The sequence below is a fragment of the Ceratotherium simum genome, chromosome X, assembly GCF_057802395.1.
Source record: "Ceratotherium simum simum isolate JZ-2026a chromosome X, ASM5780239v1, whole genome shotgun sequence".
Lineage (NCBI taxonomy): Eukaryota > Metazoa > Chordata > Mammalia > Perissodactyla > Rhinocerotidae > Ceratotherium > Ceratotherium simum.
This window is the reverse complement of record NC_141940.1, coordinates 121,140,370-121,158,819: the sequence shown is the minus strand read 5'-3', so window position 1 is coordinate 121,158,819 and position 18,450 is coordinate 121,140,370. Positions and strand designations below refer to the sequence as shown.

The following is an 18,450-nucleotide window of genomic DNA, read 5'->3' as shown; positions in this document are numbered from 1 at the left end:
GCAGTTTGAGAACTGGACCACTGCCCTATTTGTCTTTGTACTCCAAGGACAATGACTGTGTTAGGCACATACTAAGTGCTCTGTAATGGCTGTTGAAGTCATATCACAATTTTGGCCTATGAGGGATAAATTCAGGGCCTGTGCTCCTAGGACCATCTCCCTTTACTGCATAGCTGTTTTATTTCCTATTGCTTCATTAATACGTTTCCTCTTTTTTTTTCAAGACACTTGTGGCATGCTGAGCCTGTCACCACCTTTGATCACCACCTCGAATACCATCACAATGCATTTCCCTCTTCTCATATGTGCTTTTCTTCTTTCTGGTTCCTTATCTCTGTTACTGCTTTCCTTATGCTTCTTCTCCCAAGTCTACTCACTTATTAAATGTTGTTAGCCAGTAGAAGATCCCTCTTTTTATCCAAAGATTCAAACAACCAGCCATAAAACATAGTTAATTCCAGCGTATTCTGGAATAGCTACTGATGGCTTGCAATCAATAAAGTATGTTAATGTGGGTGACAGAGGATTTCTTTGTTGTTATTCTTTTCAAATTACTCCTTGGGCTGAAGTGATTCTAGAAGCCTAATAATAATAATAATAAAGTTTTATTACATTAAGCAAATAAACTAAGTCACAAATAAGAAATCAAGTATCTATCATAGTATATTTGCTTGCAGTATACTATGATTTAAACCAACAGGTCAGAGCCAAATGTAATAAGGATGTTAGGATAATGGATTATAAACCTTTTACAGCATCTCCCTTTTTTTAGGTCCTTATCAGAGGCCATTTTCACCTAAGTCCATAGGAGCAGTTCAAAGCAATGCTAAGTTCTCTGTCTTAGCTGTTTAAAAGGCCCATCTAAATCGCTGGAGGATTTCTTTGTCTATGGAGAATCCACATAGGTCAAGGACATTTTTCATATTTTCATAATGTCATAGATAACTTCTCTACACTTTCATCAATTAATTGATTCATTTATCTAGCACCTACTTTGTAAAAGAGACTTTTCTAGGTACCAAAGAGCACCCAGGGAAGTATAAGACACAGTACCTGACTTCCAATGGTTGCAAAGGGACGTCTGTGTGTTTATCAGAATCAATTAGTGGTGGTATACCTAAGTTCTGAAGAGGGTACAACTTCACTCCAGCAAAAAACCAGAATGATATTTTCTTATAAGTAAGTGTCTACAGAAGAAACATTTAAAAGCTGACTTTAGCTCCAGTTACTTAAGAATGCTCACTCTTGAAATTATTCCAGAATATTGGACAATCCTGGACCTGCTTTAAAAGAAGATGCAAGAGCTGAGCTCCCATAGATGATAAGAAAGGCTTCTGGAACTTAAAACATCTGACAACCAAAAATCACCCATATGCCTCAACCAATGCTGAAAACCAGGAACTTAAGCAAAGGGGGAAAAACCCCAAACAAAACAAAACATCCTCCCAGCAGTCAAAAACCAATGCTACAAGACTGAAAATTTTTTTTTTGTGAGGAACATCAGCCCTGAGCTAACATCTGCCAATCCTTCTCTTTTTGCTGAAGAAGACTGGCCCTGGGCTAACATCCGTGCCCCTCTTCCTCCACTTTATGTGGGACGCCGCCACAGCATGGCCTGACAAGCGGTGCGTCGGTGCGCGCCTGGGATCGTAACCAGCGAACCCCGGGCCGCAGCAGGGGAGCGTGCACACTTAACTGCTTGCGCCACTGGGTCCGCCCCCAAGACTGAAATTTTTGAGCTTTTCTCACAGGTGAGCCTCCCAGGCCTCCTCTGCTTAGATCATCCCCTTACTTTCAGTCGACACATATTCCTAACAAGCTTGGGCAAATGATTGTCCAGCACACTGTAAATTAGAAGCAGCAAATTAAAAGGGAAGAAGTTGCTAGCATAAGCAACATGGGAAAAGTAAAATGTGATGGGCTACAAGTCAAGAAAAAGAATAAGTACTACAAAAAATGGGTAAAAGAACTTTTTTAAAGTATAAAGCACCACACAAAAATTATATATATATAAATATATATATAATTTGTTGTTGAGTGCCTACTATCTGTCTGAGGCTGGGCATTGCAGGCAGTGAAGACACTTAAGACGTGCTTCTTCTCAGAGCTCACGACTGCTTCAGCTCTTGACTACCATGACCTCTCTTGATTAAAAGTATTCAAGTGGGATGAAACGAGGTGTGATGGAGGTGGGTCAGACTCTTCCTGCCTAGGTTTAACCCATGCTTTCCTCATCTCTGACCACTGGCAGGCAGGAACCATCTGATTCTTGATTTGTCCCAAAAAGAGTAGAAGACTTCCCAGCCTGAGGTCCTTCCACATGAATTGCATGTTTTGCAGCCTGCTTGATCCTACAGGCCTCAGGAGGGACTTAGAGCAGCTATTTCTGGACCAGAAGGTGCCCCAAATGTGCTATTTTTATGACCCTTTGTTGGACCCTCCTCCTTCCCACTAAGGAAGAATAGGAACCTATGATTCATAAGGAAGTTTATTCACTCATCGTTTTGGAGAAAAGCTTTTAGAAACAGTAATAAATTCATGCATGTATTTGTCCCCTATAGTGACACAATGGTCTCAGGTTCATAGATATTCAACATATATATTTGGAACAAATGCATAAGTGACTGAAGACACATCCTAGGGCCATACTGGTACAGCTGTTCCACAGATATTGCCATAGGAGAAAATATTTTATGCTTATGATCCATTTTTAAAAAGTGATTGTTTTTAAAAAAGAGAAGAAAATATTTGACGTCAAAGAGCAAGAAAAACAAGAACACAAATACTTTGGAAATTTATAGCCTCTACATAACAAAATAAATAGTTAATCTAGTAAATTCTGTTTTCTTTTATAAAGTCAACTTATTCATAAATGAAATAATTGCCTATAGGAAAAAATGTTCAATTGAAATTTTGTTTTTTTCCCCAAAAGATTGAGTAACTTTCAAACTACATATGTGGGACCTAAATTAGTGGAAGAGATTTCAAGCAGAGAGATCCATATTTTGATACCCTATGACTCAGGATATGCAGTGGGAGAAAATAAATAGAAAGAACCACATCGTTTCTCTTATATTGGTCATCGAAGCCTGAACAACTGTGTGTGGAGAATTAGCAATAACTAATCTAGTGGACCAGAGAAATTAATGCCACGATAAAGGAGCATTCTGTTGATCCTTGTGACCAAATATATGACTCTCTCATTCTTAAAAGGAGAGACAAAGTAATGAGATAAATTTTCTAAAACTACAAGACCACTAGTAGTTCACCAATGACTTAATCATTAGAGATTAACCACAATTTTGTAGGAAAAATATATCCTGAATCTTTTTTTTTTTTTTTTTTTGGTGAGGAAGATCAGCCCTGAGCTAACGTCCATGCCAATCCTCCTCTTTTTGCTGAGGAAGACCCGCCCTGAGCTAACATCTACTGCCAGTCCTCCTCCTTTTTTTTCCCCTTTTTCTCCCCAAAGCCCCAGTAGATAGTTGTATGTCATAGTTGCACATCCTTCTAGTTGCTGTATGTGGGACGCCACCTCAGCATGGCCGGACAAGTGGTGCGTCGGTGCGCGCCTGGGATCCAAACCCGGGCTGCCAGTAGCGGAGCACGCGCACTTAACTGCTAAGCCACGGGGCTGGCCCCCCTATCCTGAATCTTCTTAGGCACTCCAGTGTATATAATTAAATAAAATGGGGGAAAAGATTGAAAAAGAATATAATGTGGTCTACATTTTCCTTCCTTTCCCTCCTACTCTCCCTTACCAACTTGCTGCGCACATCCCCACCCACTCCTCCTCCAAGTAAGCTGATGCCAATTCTCCTAAAATCTATTTTGCAACTTCCTTAAAAGGGAATCCTTCTTGCTTCTGATATACAATTCATCAATAAATATATTCATAAATAAATTCAAACCCTGGACACAATTTGCTTTTAGAGGCATATTCTATGTTCACTTTCATTCCTACATTTTGCCTGTTATAACCTTTCACTTTATTCTTTGCAATGTCTCTCTCTTTCTCTGACGGAAAGATGTACCTTTCTTCATGATGGTTATTTATTTCCTACTGATTTATCCCAAAAGACCTTCTTAGAATCTTATTTATTATGATTTTTTAAATATTTACTGTATGCCAAGTAATGGGGTTGGAGAGGGTGATAAATAACTTTCCATTTCCTCCAGAGATGTCTCTTATTTAGTTTTCACACTAATCCTCTTAGGTAGGTTCAATTATTATCCCTATTTTACTGATGAGGAAACTGAGCCTTAGATAGGCTAAATATCTTGTCAATGGGCCCTCTACCCTTGGTGAAGCTGGGGTCAGGACCCGTATAAGTCTAAGCTCTAACTCTTAATAATACTACATTGCCTTTCATGGATATTTTCTCCTTGAATTTAATTCAGCCAATGTGGAGCATCTATATAAAAATATACATACATGTACAAACTTGAAAAGTATTACTTATGTAGTCAAAGAGATCCTGCTGTACCACCAATAGTATCTGGGTATGTATTCAGTATTTCCTTTATTGATCTAATATTGGTAGACAGCTCATCAGCTACCTCATCACTAGTTACAGATTCGATTTTTAATTGATCAGATTCTAGAATAAAAGAAAAAATCCATATGCTTTACTAAGGTAGAAGAGTAAAAGACTTAATGCATTTAAACAGCTAGATCAGAGGTCTTCTTAGAGAAGGGCTTTGGTTGTTGTTATTTAGGCAAAAGAGAGGCTGCTGAGAACATGGGGACAATGCAACTAAAGGACAGTTAAGAGGCTCTGAAAAAGAAAGAGAGAGGAATTTGGATTTGCTTATAAGAGAAAGTAGGACTGGGCCAGAAGGATGTGGGCAAGGAAGGGCCATCATACCGAGAGAGGCTGAGTTGCAGTGTGGGATGGGGGAGCCAGGGCAATATCCCCTGTGATACATATTTGTTTGCAAGGATCAACATACATTTCTACGTGTGTGGTCTGGTGTGTGATATGTTCCTTCCCCTGTCCTTCAGATCTTCAGCAAAAATTTTGCTACTTTGATAACCTTGAATTCACAGTTGCTTGGATGGCAGATGGGTTGCAGGATGGAACCAAAGAGAAGGAACTTTGTCCCCTCTTTTGATGGACACCAGAATGGTGATAAAGGAATAGCCACAGGGAACAGAGAAAATACCTACAATGGAAGCAGAAAATAGAGCAGTGGTGACCTTGAAATTACAATCCTTCAGAGAAATATTGGGAAGAGCTTTGGGGTTTTACCAGAATGGGGGGTTGAATCAATTTATCCTGATCAGAAAGGGCTGGGGAACCCTAGGGGATGTCTTGATTACACTAGAGAAACTCAACCATCTAACTTTTTTTTTTTTTTGTAAAGAACAATGTTATGTTTGCTAGAACCAGGGAACAGACAATGACATAGCTGCTTCTTAAAAGTAAATTTGAATATATCAGCATGGGCAGTCAACTTACTTGCTGACTTAAAAACAGCCTGATGAAATTTTTTGCCTGTTAAACCCATTATTGTCCTTAATGAAAGAGTCTATATGCACTAATCACAACATACAGCCTTATGTTTGATCACAGCTTCTAAAAATTCATGATACAGGGATTTTGAGTTATACTCAACACATTTTTCCTTGAGAAACCTGATTGGTTGTTCTTGATGCCATGAATGATATAAATTGAGCTCTTAGTTGGAAAAAATCTAAAGGATCAAGCATCCCTGAGTTTCAGACAGAAACTTACTCTGAATACATATACTCAAAGGTATGTGGATTTTATTCATAATTTGGTATCTTTTTAATTGTGCTTATTTCTCTGCATTTCATGTTCAAAGGATGCAAATGTATTCTGTATTTCTAATACTTTATGCTGTCAATATTGAGTTACTTCTTCAGTTTGTCCATAATTAAATTAGACTCTGACTGCTTAAATAAATTCCTTTACTTTCTAATGCAGCAGAGTGTTCTTCTATATTTCTTTAAATTTTAGTTCCAGACTCCCAAAGCACTTTTCAGGGCCAATTTTAACAGCAAAATATTTATTGTAATTACTTATCAATTAAAATAAAATAATTCTTTCTCAGGCTGTGATCCACTGCTTTGAAAAACATTTTATTTAATTACATCAAATAGAACCATCAACTAAATGTTTTCTCTCATTAATCCAGCCTTTAAAAAAATAGATTTAGGAGGTAGAAAATGTCAGTGTACTTTTCATAGCCAGCATTACTACACATGATATTCACTTCCTATGCCAAATTTAAGGTCTTTCTTCTGATGGTTTTCAAAGTTAGTCAATAATTTGCACCACAAAGCAATGTGTGTATTTGAGGATGATATGTTTTGCTTCACGTCCCAAGGGTCTTATTTGTGGAATAATTATAGTGCAGTGTCAAATAAAAAGAAGATGCCATTGACTAAATATAGAATCTTTTAAGTAGAAGTCATTCAAAATTCATGGAATAATAACAAAATATTAGCACTGTCCTCTCCTTTCTGTTCAAGTACATCTTTTGCTCCACCTCTAGAGCTCAGAGATGTTACCTGAGGGTCTTGCCTGAAGTTCTACCACTCAGAACACCTGGAACTAAACTCCACTCCTTCCTTACTCTATTTTGGCAAATTACTTAATGTCTTTTCTTAAATGGTTAGTCTTTGTTTTTAACAGTAGCAATGCCCAGGTGGACTGTACAAAAGAACATTTCTGTGCCTCCTGGTTCTAAAAGTATAAAACACTGTGCACCTTGATGATCTCCTCAACTTTTAGAGCCAACTCTGTTCTTTTATTCATGAATTATAAGCTGCATTTAGCCTCTATGTGTCTACAGGCTGTACAGGTATAGGAAAATGGCATTCAAAAATCATGTAATGATGGATTATTCACGGCCCTACAACTTGTTCAGCCCTCAACCTAAATGAAAAGCATCTTTATCACTATTGTGACTCCAGAAACAACAAAATGGGCTGAGAATTGGAAATCACATATGAATGAAGTAACCTCACAAAGAATGGTCCCACCCATTTTACCAGCAACAAACTAATGTGGATTATGTGGGTTTTATGGTGCATTAATTATGTCCATATTTGAGAATAGATACGAAAAGTGGATGTTGACTTATATTTCAGGGCCATCAAGAGATGGGGACCTGGATTTTGTTTGCCAGCCTCCTGGGAGCAGCCTTTGCTATGCCCGTGAGTATAAATCAATGTCCAATTTCACAAGCTTGGAAATAAAAATCTGCCCCACGGTTAGTAAACTTTAGTGTTTAAGACAGTACAAGATCAGATGTCTTCAAACATCTCTGTTTGAAGAGCTTGTTATAAAAAAATAGATTCTCAGATGCCTTCACCAAAGATTCTGATTCAGTACAGCTGGGATGGGGCCTAGGACTCTGCATTTTAACAAGCACCCCAGGAGATTCTGTTGAAACAATTAGCTTGCAAATATCATCGCCCATCTCTAGATGGAGCAAACTTTTAGAAGGAACCCTTGAAAGACCTCCAGAGAAAGTACTTAATCAGCCTTAGGCAAATACTACAAAAATGCCCGTTTTCTCTAAAACTCTATTTCTCACAAGTGTCCAAATCTCTTTCTGCCCTTCAAACTCCACTGCTGTTGCCCTTTAGAGGGTAAGATTTTTGTGTTATGAATTCCCTTCTTGAACAATCTCCTGTTATCAGAGGCCTCATCCCTTTGGGTGCATCTGCTAAGCACATGACTTCCATGTGGTTGTCCAGAATTCTACCTATGCCCAATATCTATGGATATATTTTACACTCAAATAGACCAAGGACCAGGAAGTATGACCCATTCTCTCTAGACAGAGGTGCCTAAGGTCAGAGAGCTTAGATCACGTGCAGGCAAAGCAGGATCCGTCTGCTTTACAGTGGCATAAGGAACAGTTGATACAACCAGAAGCCAGCAAAGCTTGCATATACTTGCCTCCTCTCTTCCTCTCTCACCCACAAGACCCAGATTCTATGCTCTGCCTTCCTAAAATCCTGCATTGTGGCAATCCCTAGTCCCCTAGGTCCCTGCATTACAAATTCAGCCCCTTCTCCACTCCTCCACTCAACACCCCTACTCTCTCAGGGCTTATATCAAGAAGGTATAGAAAAGGCAGTTACCTGACTAAAATAATTCACACTCAGATGATGGCAAATAAAATCTTTAATGAAACATGAGCATTTAAAAAGAATAGAGCCTTAATTAGCTCGATATCTGAGGGAGATATTTTGCATGATTCTCTCTCCTCCCTCTCCCCCGCTCCAGGGCCAACCAGAATTCCACAATGTAGGCATCAGTCACTTGGCCTCCACTTTTGAAAGGACAGACGGTCCTGGTTTAGATAACTATCTGGGTTTTTTTTTATTTTGAACTTTTCAATTTTTCTGCCATAAAAACATTGACAGACTATCAAAAAGAATTGGCCTAAACTTCATAAATCAACTCTTTCATTTTCCACGGGATTACGTTTCCACTGCATCCATCTTGTTCTCACATTCATCAATAATTCACATGTAGTTGTTTCTTTTATTGTTGTTTTATTTACTTTGCATGACAATTATGAGGAGTCTCTTTGCTACTTAAGCACTTATCCACCTCATGATCTGTAAAGGAAGGTTTGTGAGACAATTCTCTTCTTGTTGGTATTTCATAAGTGTTTAAGAGAAACATAATTCTCTTCCCAACATGGAGTGAATTTCATCAAGAAGTAAAATGGTGAGTGGGATAGAGTTGGATTAATTAGCAACATGGATGGAGGGGTGTCTGAAGATCACTGGAGGATAAACGTGTGCTGGTTTCTACTTCCAGGTCTCCCACCATAAGACTACAACTCCTGGGAAAGTCATTTAGTTGTTCTGGACCTCTTTAAAATAAGAGAGCTCCTCTCCTACACAGCGTACATGTTCAAACTAAAAGTAGATCTCAAATATATTTGCACTATATGGATTTTTTAAAGTAGCTTCAGTCTCTCTTAATGTGAACAATTGCATATTGACTTAATCTCTTCCTCTCTCTCTCTCTCTCTCTCTCTCTCTCCCTCCCTCCCTCTCACTCTCCCTCTTTCTTTTTCTTCTCCTTTCCCCCTCCCTATAAAAGCTACCACCTCATCCTGGGCACCCTGGTTATATCAACTTCAGCTATGAGGTAATTTTTCTCTTTACTAATTTTGACCATTGTTTGAGTTAACACTGCCCTGGGCTCTGTAAAGAATAGTGTGTTGATTCTTCATTCAAGATGTTTTTCAGTCCCACTTTTTCAGTTCCCACTACCAGCTTCCTGGTGTAAGCCCTGAGGGGTCGCCTCAAGCCTGCATTGCCCCAGCACACTCCTACCTGGCCTCTCTGACTCAGTCTCTCCTCCTTACATGGCTATAAAATTACCCATCATGAACTACCTACCACTCAGGGGGGCTGCATGGTAGGGCAGAAAGCGAACTCTGGCTGAACAGCTTTGTTCTATCCCAGCCCATAAAATGTGGGGATCAGGTAAGATGTTATTTAAGATGCTTTCCAGCTAGAAAACTCTTGCTTCTAAGATGTTCACAATCTATGTGTCTCCCTCATTTGCATTTACTGAAAGATTAGTGAAGAAGTGGTCTATGAGACATTCTGCAGAGCAATGGAAAGCATGAGATTTCTGTAAACCGGGTTTCAGGCTCTCCTCAACCCCATACTAACCATGTGACCTTGGGCAAATCATTTTCTCTCTAGAACTTTGGTTTCCTCATCTGGAGAAGGGAAATAATTATAATACCCACACTTCAAAATATTGTTTGGGGAGCAAAATAGTTAAGGAATATAAAAGATACTTGCTCAAGTATTACTTGAGCAAGGTTAGTAATTGTTTGTTGTATTGATTTCAAATGCTGTTACTGAAGCAGTCCCCGGACCTGAGGTTAACCAAGTATATACTGTTATGTAAGGAATGAAAAGGAATGAAACTATTACTTCTTTCATAGATTCAGATGACAGTCTGTGAGTCTGTTTACTCATACAAACAGAGGAAAAATTTAAATAAGAATTTGAGGCAAGATTTTCTGTTAAACCTTAAAAGGTTGACATATTTGACCAGAAAACCTATGTTTCTAGGATGAGGGACAGTGTTTCTGCCTCCTTTATTTTGTCATTGTGACATCAAATCAAAAAAGGATATAATTAATGTTATGTCACAATAATTTTTCTGTTTTGTTTTGCTCTTGCAAAGAGCAGAAGCTGTGGAATTAAACAGAATGACTACTTTTGTAACTTCAGTCAAGTTCATGAACCTCTTTATGACCTTGTCTGTAAAAGTGAGGGTGATGATACTTGCCTCAGAGTATGTGAGAAAACTTGAAAAATGTGTGTGATCGATGTAACATAGTGCCTGACTACACAGAAAGCACCTGATAAATGTCTACCTTCTTTCTTCCATAGAACTCACATGATCAGGTTATCAATATTGATGGGACTGCATTAGCGAGTCTATATTTCATGTAACTAAATTAAAACAAACGTATTCTAATGTCTCTTTCTCTTAAGGTGCTTACCCCTGTGAAGTGGTACCAGAGCATGATAAGGCCCCCGGTATGTAGAATTTTATTCTTTATTCCCTTACAATATTAATCATGCATTTCAATTCCCTTTTAAGTAAAATACCATATATATATGCCACATGCAGACATTAATAGGAAATGTAGTTTGTAAAAGGTCATATCTGTGTACACAGTTAGAAATTCTTGCACAGGAAAAAATGAATAAATACTCATATTGTCATAATAACAAAGAAAACATTGCTACTTCTCCGGTTGGAAGTCAATGGAGCCAATGGTAAACCTGACTCTTTGTTTCTCACCAGTACACTTCCTATGGTTACGAACCCATGGGTGGATGGCTGCACCACCAAATCGTCCCCGTGCTGTCCCAGCAGAACCCCTCAAATCACGCCCTGCAGCCTCATCACCACATCCCCATGGTGTCAGCTCAGCAGCCCGTGGTCCCCCAGCAACCAATGATGCCAGTTCCTGGCCATCACTCCATGGTTCCAACCCAACACCACCAGCCAAACTTCCCTCCGCCTGCCCAGCAGCCCTTCCAGCCCCAGCCCGTCCAGCCGCAGCCTCACCAGCCCATCCAGCCTCAGCCTCCTGTGCACCCCATCCACCCCCTGCCGCCACAGCCACCTCTGCCTCCGATATTCCCCTTGCAGCCCCTGCCCCCTATGCTTCCTGACCTGCCTCTGGAAGCTTGGCCAGCAACAGACAAGACCAAGCGGGAGGAAGTGGTGAGTATACCTTGAAGTCACTACAACACCCGTGAAAATGGTAAGGCAAAATTGGCCCTCAGAGTTCTAAGTTGTTAAACAATCCGGGTCTAGAGTTTCAGTAGCTACAGGTCAATGACTCTATTAGTACAAGCATGTATTGTAACTTTTTACTATAAATGAGTTTATCTACATGGCTTAGTAATTAAGACCATAGCTTTTATGGTGGGTTTAAATTGTACGATTATTTTGAATTCCTACCAGAATATATATTATTGAAACTCACTAATTTTAAGGACAACAGTATAAGGGAATATCAGTTCTTGTCTTTCAAGGGTTTGACTAGCAAGAATAGGCTAGAATTGCACTGAAGATATAAAAGGGTAACTTTTGAGAGTGAGAGGATGCAAATATTTGAACAGGCTACAAAAAGTAAGTGGAAAATCTCTTTAAGGACCTAAAGGAAGATTACCTGTCTAAAGTAGTTTTTAACCTAACTTGGAAGAAGCTAAACTAGACAGACTATTACATTCCTTTTCAGTGCTGGGATTCTATAGATTAAGCCTTTAGCAAGAAGTTTTCACAATTAAGCATAAAATTTTCTTCCATTACGGAAAGCTCTTCCAAATGAGTGGGAAATAGTCAATAAAATAAATGACCCTTATCCATATCCATAAACCCTTACTTCTGTGTATATGAGATTATGTAATTCTACTATAGGTATGTATCCAAATGTAATTCCAAGTTACAAACACCATTGATGATTTTCTACTGTGAAGTAGTAAGGGGTGACGTGGAAATGGCCTGGCTGGGGAGCCAGGATACCTGGGTTCCAGTTCTGGCTTTGCTCCCAAAGAGGAGATGGTATTGTACAAGTTACTTAAAATTTATGGATGTTTTCCCTTCTTTAAAATGAGAGAAAGTGACTAAATCAGATAATTTTCAAGCTTCTGTCCAAGTACAAATACCATAGTTTCCCAATAAAAATGATAATATACACAATATATAGCCTCACAATTATGAGCATATTTGTAGAGAATATGGGAGAGAATTTTTGAAATTTGATTGTATCCCAAATACCCTGGTGCCCAGAGTTGATTATTCTAGCCGAAGGTACATGTTCCCTCTTTGTATAGAAAATGCATTTGTTTGTCTCTTTATTAATAATTAAGGCCATGAACTGTATAACGTGTTCCCAGCTTGCCAGAGCTATTTATGGAAAGGCGACTTCAGGCAGGTAGTTTGAACTCTTTAATCCTGTGCAAAATTAGAGAATAAATATTGATGACTTCTTAGAGGTGTTTTATGGAAAATAAAATAAAGTGACGGACTCAGAGCCTGGCATGTAAGATGTATTCAATAAAAGGTAGCAATTGTTATTTTGTTATTAATAATAGTTTTAAGTGTCCTGAAGGCAGGAGTCTCCGTCGTGGATACTTCATGTCTAATGACAATGAGATAACAAAGAAACTTTGAAAATTATAGAGTCCAACTTAAATGGTTGTACGTTGTTTTGGCAAAACTGAAGACATATGTATTATTGTAAATGGTACTCACTAGGAATATTTGTAAATTCTTTTAATTGTTCCTTTTGCTATTTTTTTCAGGATTAAAAGATCAGAAAATGAGAAGAGAACTGAAGCAGATACTCTAGTTGCTTTCAGAATGACACAAGAACACAATGATTTGTGCCTACCATCACTTTACTTAGTAAATTCTGTAACTAAAAATAAGTACCATTAGCAAACAATAAAATGTTTTTAAAAATCATTCACCTCTTTGTGTTGAATTAAACTTAAAATTTCACGTCACTTGAAAGAATATATTATAAATGGTTATTCTTGAATAAGATAGGAACTGCTCATTACACCTACAAATTGAACATTCTGCAGGCAAATGAGGACTATATTTCTTTTTAGAAAAATTTTAATTATACTATCTCAAATCTTTAAAAAACGGAAGTTTATACAATAGTTATAATAGTTGGTAAAGTGAAAAATTATGAATGTGTACAGTCACTGAACTTGAACCAGATGAAGGGAAGTTTATATGAAGAATTCTTTACATCGAAAAAGATAAGCTCTTGAGAAATGTTTACACTACAAAACAAATTAAGACTTGGAACACTGGCTTTATATTTCACACCACATTAGTAATCAAAATCTGGTCTTTTAATCTCATTCTACTGAAAATGATTTTTTAATGAAATTATGTGATATGTATAATAAGGTACCGAATTTTAGATTGTTGAGGTAATTAGTTTTCCTAAGAAAACTTTTATTAAATGGAGCTTCAAATAGAGAATCACAGTGATTTTATATGCAAGTCATTTCTTTCACTTCATAATCTTTAAGATGATAAATTTTACCGAATAATCTTCGAAATGTTAACAGATGCATAAAATGGACTCGATACAAGTTTTCTTTCCCACTCATATTTATATTTGAATCCTTTTTTTCCTCCTACACCCACACAGAATTGTAAACAGTCTTTTTAGGGTTTATATTACACAGCACCCGCAGTAATTTTATTCTAGTACCTTTATGACTAGATTAATCATTTTCTGGAATGAATAAACATAACTTTACTGGGAGGATGTTGATATTCAAACAAATAACTTGATTTTAAAGACTTTAAATTCAATAAAAAAGTAAGAAAGGTTTAATCAATTGACATGGCCCAATTCTAATCAATTTAGTAAATATTTATTAATCACGCTCTAGGGCAAGGCACTATTCCATGTCCTGGTAAAAATAGTAAGTCCCCATCCTTAAGAAATCTAGAATCTATCAAAGGTATAAAATAAGCTCACAAATAATGATAAGAGAAGGCCTCATTGTATCAACACTATGACAGATGTATAGTCAAAATGCCCTGACAAATATGGCAGACATCAATAGCTAGCTGTCCAACAGCTTTCCTCACCACTCATTCCTTGTTGGCAGAGCTGGAGTTAATCTCAGCATCTGGCTTTCCATGAGCTTAGGAGAGATGAGCCCCCTCCCCTGTCCCAGGGAATGTTCAGTCCTCCATGCCAATTATGGTGTCGATTACCATAACACACCATATCCATACCAAATATGGCCTCTACTCCCCTTGCCAGTGATTGGTTTAGGGATGGGTTGTGGTGGAACCTGAACAATGAATGAGACTAAAAGGGAAGTCTACTAGGAGAGGAGGAGCTTTTGGGGGAGAAGATTACCCTCTAATTAAAAAAAATATATACATATATATGCATGCTAGGAAAAAGTGCTGTTCTGTCCTCTTGTTTGAGGATCTATTTGTTTCAGGATGTGATGCCTGGAGCTGTGTCTACCATCTTGTGATCAGGAGGGGCAACTGAAAAGATGGAAAGCCCCCTAGGTCCTTGGTGGCATCATTGTGCCCCTGAATTAACCAACCCTGGGAACATCTACCTCTAGATGGATGACACACTCTATTTCTATGCTAGTGCTTTTCAATTGGGGTCATAACTGATAAGTGGGTCATGACATCAACATCAGGACCCCCATCATTTATGTCATGCCAGCAAAGTGTCTCTCCAACAATGTAAAGCTTATATGGCTAGGACTAAGGAGAATTATTTTGTCAAATCAGTAAAAAAGCAAAAGTAGATTATTTACAAAGCTGTGCTATGTCTTTGAAATTAAGCTAAAGAGGCAGATGAAGTTGAGTAAACCACCTCAATGAAACTCTCATCTCATCACAACCACTCCCATGTCACTAGTAAATTTGAAATCTTCTCTGTTCTCATTCACTCTTTGTTGGTGAGGGCTTCAACATGCATAATTTTTCCTGAGGTGCAAATACATGTCTAGGAATTACCCTAAGAGTGTCATGAAAATGCATGGAAAGATATGTGCAAAGATGTTGATTACAGCATTATATACCAGTGAGAATTTGGACCTCACTTAAATTTTCTTATATCTATTTGAAGGAGTACTGTGATAAAAAAGTATGCTATAGAAGAAAATTTGTTAGTGGATAAAATGTGATAAACTAAAATTTAAGACCAAGACTGTATATTAAAGATTAATATTACACACGACCATAACATGTAAATAATTTAAACACATACACATAAATGTGCATAGAAAAAAACCAGGAGTCGTAGCTGTTTGTACAATGATCCAACTTTTTCACAATAAACATTAATTACTTCTGTAATCAGAAACAAATTTGACTTTTTAAAAGTTTGTTCTCCCTTTCTTCTACTTCAACCCAGACACACCTCCTTCCTTCAGTTCTGGTTGACGTGAGCTTTGGATCTTAGTGGGTCCCCTTCAGGTAAATTCTCAGTAGAAATCAGTTCACAAGTACTTGATTTTTCAGAGAAGTATTTTGACCGAGGGGAAAGGGAAAAGAGCTATAGGCTTTAGGAGGAGCAAAAATTAGCAATACAATAAAACAACAAAGAAGAGATGAACATTATTTCTAAAAACGGTAGAAGTGCCCTTCTCTCCCTCAGGTTGAACCACACACACCAAAATGGTTTCCCCTCTAGTTTTCTTGTAAAACAGACGAATCCAGAGTTGAACTAAATTAATTTTTCTGCTTGTAATAGAAACTATTTTAGTTCCAAAGGAAAGGCCATTTATTTTTAGACCTCTACCAGCCACATCCACACTGGAGGTAGAAAGAAGGCCTTGACCTAGGGCTTCATTGGGAATAGGCCAAAGTTTAAGCTGATGGAAAGATAAAAGAAAGAAACACAAGCTTTTGTCAATCTATGAGAGTGGTTAACTGCCTGTAAACATCAGAAAATATTTACATTCTTCTCTATTTTGTGGTTCAAACCAACAGCACAACATAAGACAAGTGGGTTCACACACGCACACATACACACACATGCACACATGCCCACTGAGTTTATCTGTAGTAAAAGAACACACGTGGAGACATATACCAATTTTAATCAATTGATGTGGGCCAATTTAATCAATTGGCAAAAGGACACACGTGGAGACATTGAGCAACTTGAAATTTGAAATAAAACTTCTCTCCATTCTAATCATTTAGAGACTATATGGCTATCCTTATCAGTTATCATCACCAAGACACGTTACACTTCTTCCAATATAAAATTCTATCAAGAAAAAAAGGCAAAGTTGATCATTTTATTTACAAGCAATGTCAAGTTGACCACCTCCTCTCCAAACTTCACACAAAATGAAAACACTGACTTTTCCCCTAAATCTGAAGTTTTCCCCTTAGTAGTAAACAATTGCTGAAAATACCAAGATCGAGTTTAAGGCCAAGACTTAAAAAAGAATATAAAATAGCAAACAATTGTATTAATTAAAAAAAACCCACACAGATCCAATTGTGAACAGCTTAACATGGGAATCACAAGATAAAAAAGATTTCAACCAATTTCCCACCTTTCCAGAACATACTGGCCTCTAGTTGTGTTCCATATTGCTTTAATAAAAGAGTCATCAGCCTATGTTTGTTGTGAAATTCTTGTTAATTGGAGTTTTTACTTATTGTTTTGTGATTTGGCTTATAATTCCTTTTGCCCCCTTTTGGTCTAGAGCCTTATCAGCTGGGGTCATTGGCTGACGTTTAGTTACTTAAAAATACTTCCCTGCTAGGAAGAATTCATCCTGCCCTCATCTGAAACACCTGACCCTTCTAGACAATAAATAATACTTGAGGAATAAGATTGGGCTGGGAGTAATGAGGAGTGAAGAGGTTGAGGGGAGAAGAAAGGAATGGTCATTTCGCTCCCAAAACATTTGCTTTGATAAATCACACCTGAATAATCTACCAAACAATCAAGATCGATAAAGCCCTCTTACAAATAACATTGCCCTACGGTCAACAAAAAAATAGCCCACGAGGTCCAGCATTTATTTTCTTTTTATTAATCAAAAAAAATTTTATTAATAATGTTAAATATCTTCCTCAGAATAGCCAAATCTTGTTTTCCTCTTCAAAGAATTCTCCATGCTTCAAATTTGTCTGTGGAATGTGTAGGCTTTGGGGTCAGTTAGGTGTCCACACAAGTGCAAAGATGGCTTCCCAGTGTGCTGGTGGGGTTTGCAGGTTCTGCAACCAGATTGTCTGGATGCATAATCATGACCTTTGCCTATCTGCTATGGAAACTCGGACAAGTTTCTTAGCCTCTCCGTGCCTTAGTTTTCTCATCTATAAATGGACTAATAGCCATCTCTGTGTCCTTTCATGTCAACAAGCCCTAACTCAATAAACGTTGGCTAAAATCCTTATATTCAAAAAGGGAGCTGTCTCCTGGCTCTGTAGACCCCCAAATGGAACACTACACCACTGGAAGCAGGGATGATGTAGAATTTGGACGTAACATGGAAGTTTTCTATGCCAAAGTATCCAAAGTCAAACACATCTGTCATTTGTCAATGTGCCATCTCTGACTTATAGCCACCTGAACACTTTCCTTACTGATTGCTCCCATGCACGATCCCTGCATTCTCCTATCTGACATTCCCAGAGGCTGTTCTTCACCACCCCCAAGGTCATCCTAAGGGTAATATGAGAGTAAATCCACCAGGAGAGTGTCATGGGCTGCACAAGGCTCATTGGAGGCCAGAGCATTAGACCTCCTCCTTCTGAATGTCTTCCTTTCACTTTCTTTGTAAGGCCTGGTCCCCATGTATACTAACTTCCAACTCTGACCCTTCCCTTGTCACTCTGACATTGGTCACAGCTCAGCTAATTCCACTTTAGGGATTTCTTTACCAAATTCTTTTTCTCTAGAGCAGTAGTTCTCGATTGGGGCAGTTGTGCCCCTAGGAGACATTTGGCAATGTCTGGAGTCACAATGGTGGGCGGGGATGGGGGTTGGAGTGGTACTATTGGTATCTAGTGGGGAGAGAACAGGAATTTTACTAATCATCCTACAACGCACAAGACAAACCCCACAAGAAAGAATGATCCAGCCTTGAATGTCAACACTGATGAAGTTGAGAAACCTTACTCTAGAAAACAACGCCAACATTCAATCATGTTGTGTGCTCAGAACTTAACATACAGAAAGAATGAGACTCTGAACAAACGTAGAATCTGTGTGCATTTTTAAAACATAATGGAGAGAGAAAAACCAAGAGCTCAAATCTTAAAGTTGGTAAACTTGATATAGGACCTCAGACAACGGGTTTTTCACTTCTTGCATGAACTGTATCCGAAAAATCTCAACAGTTTGGAGAGTGACCAGGATGTGAAAGAAAATTTG

General features: G+C 38.2%; 2 protein-coding genes across 3 annotated transcripts in view; one reads left to right on the top strand and one right to left on the bottom strand.

Moving 5' to 3' along the window:
* LOC101407706 (rho GTPase-activating protein 6) overlaps positions 1-18,450 on the bottom strand; it is a 251,028-nt gene that overhangs the window by 121,217 nt on the left and 111,361 nt on the right. The window lies entirely within an intron of this gene.
* On the top strand, positions 7,133-11,276 carry AMELX (amelogenin X-linked). The gene is made up of 5 exons (XM_087427340.1): positions 7,133-7,186; positions 9,099-9,146; positions 10,415-10,456; positions 10,520-10,564; positions 10,836-11,276. The coding sequence occupies exons 1-5, from the start codon at positions 7,133-7,135 to the stop codon at positions 11,274-11,276; spliced, it is 630 nt and encodes a 209-aa protein (XP_087283466.1).

Bases quoted from the DNA above. Each gene is read 5' to 3' on its own strand.
- AMELX (XM_087427340.1), top strand. From the start codon at position 7,133: ATGGGGACCTGGATTTTGTTTGCCAGCCTCCTGGGAGCAGCCTTTGCT. The intron at 7,187-9,098 runs GTGAGTATAAAT...TCCCTATAAAAG, and splicing joins GAGCAGCCTTTGCTATGCCC to CTACCACCTCATCCTGGGCA. The intron at 10,565-10,835 runs GTATGTAGAATT...GTTTCTCACCAG, and splicing joins AGAGCATGATAAGGCCCCCG to TACACTTCCTATGGTTACGA.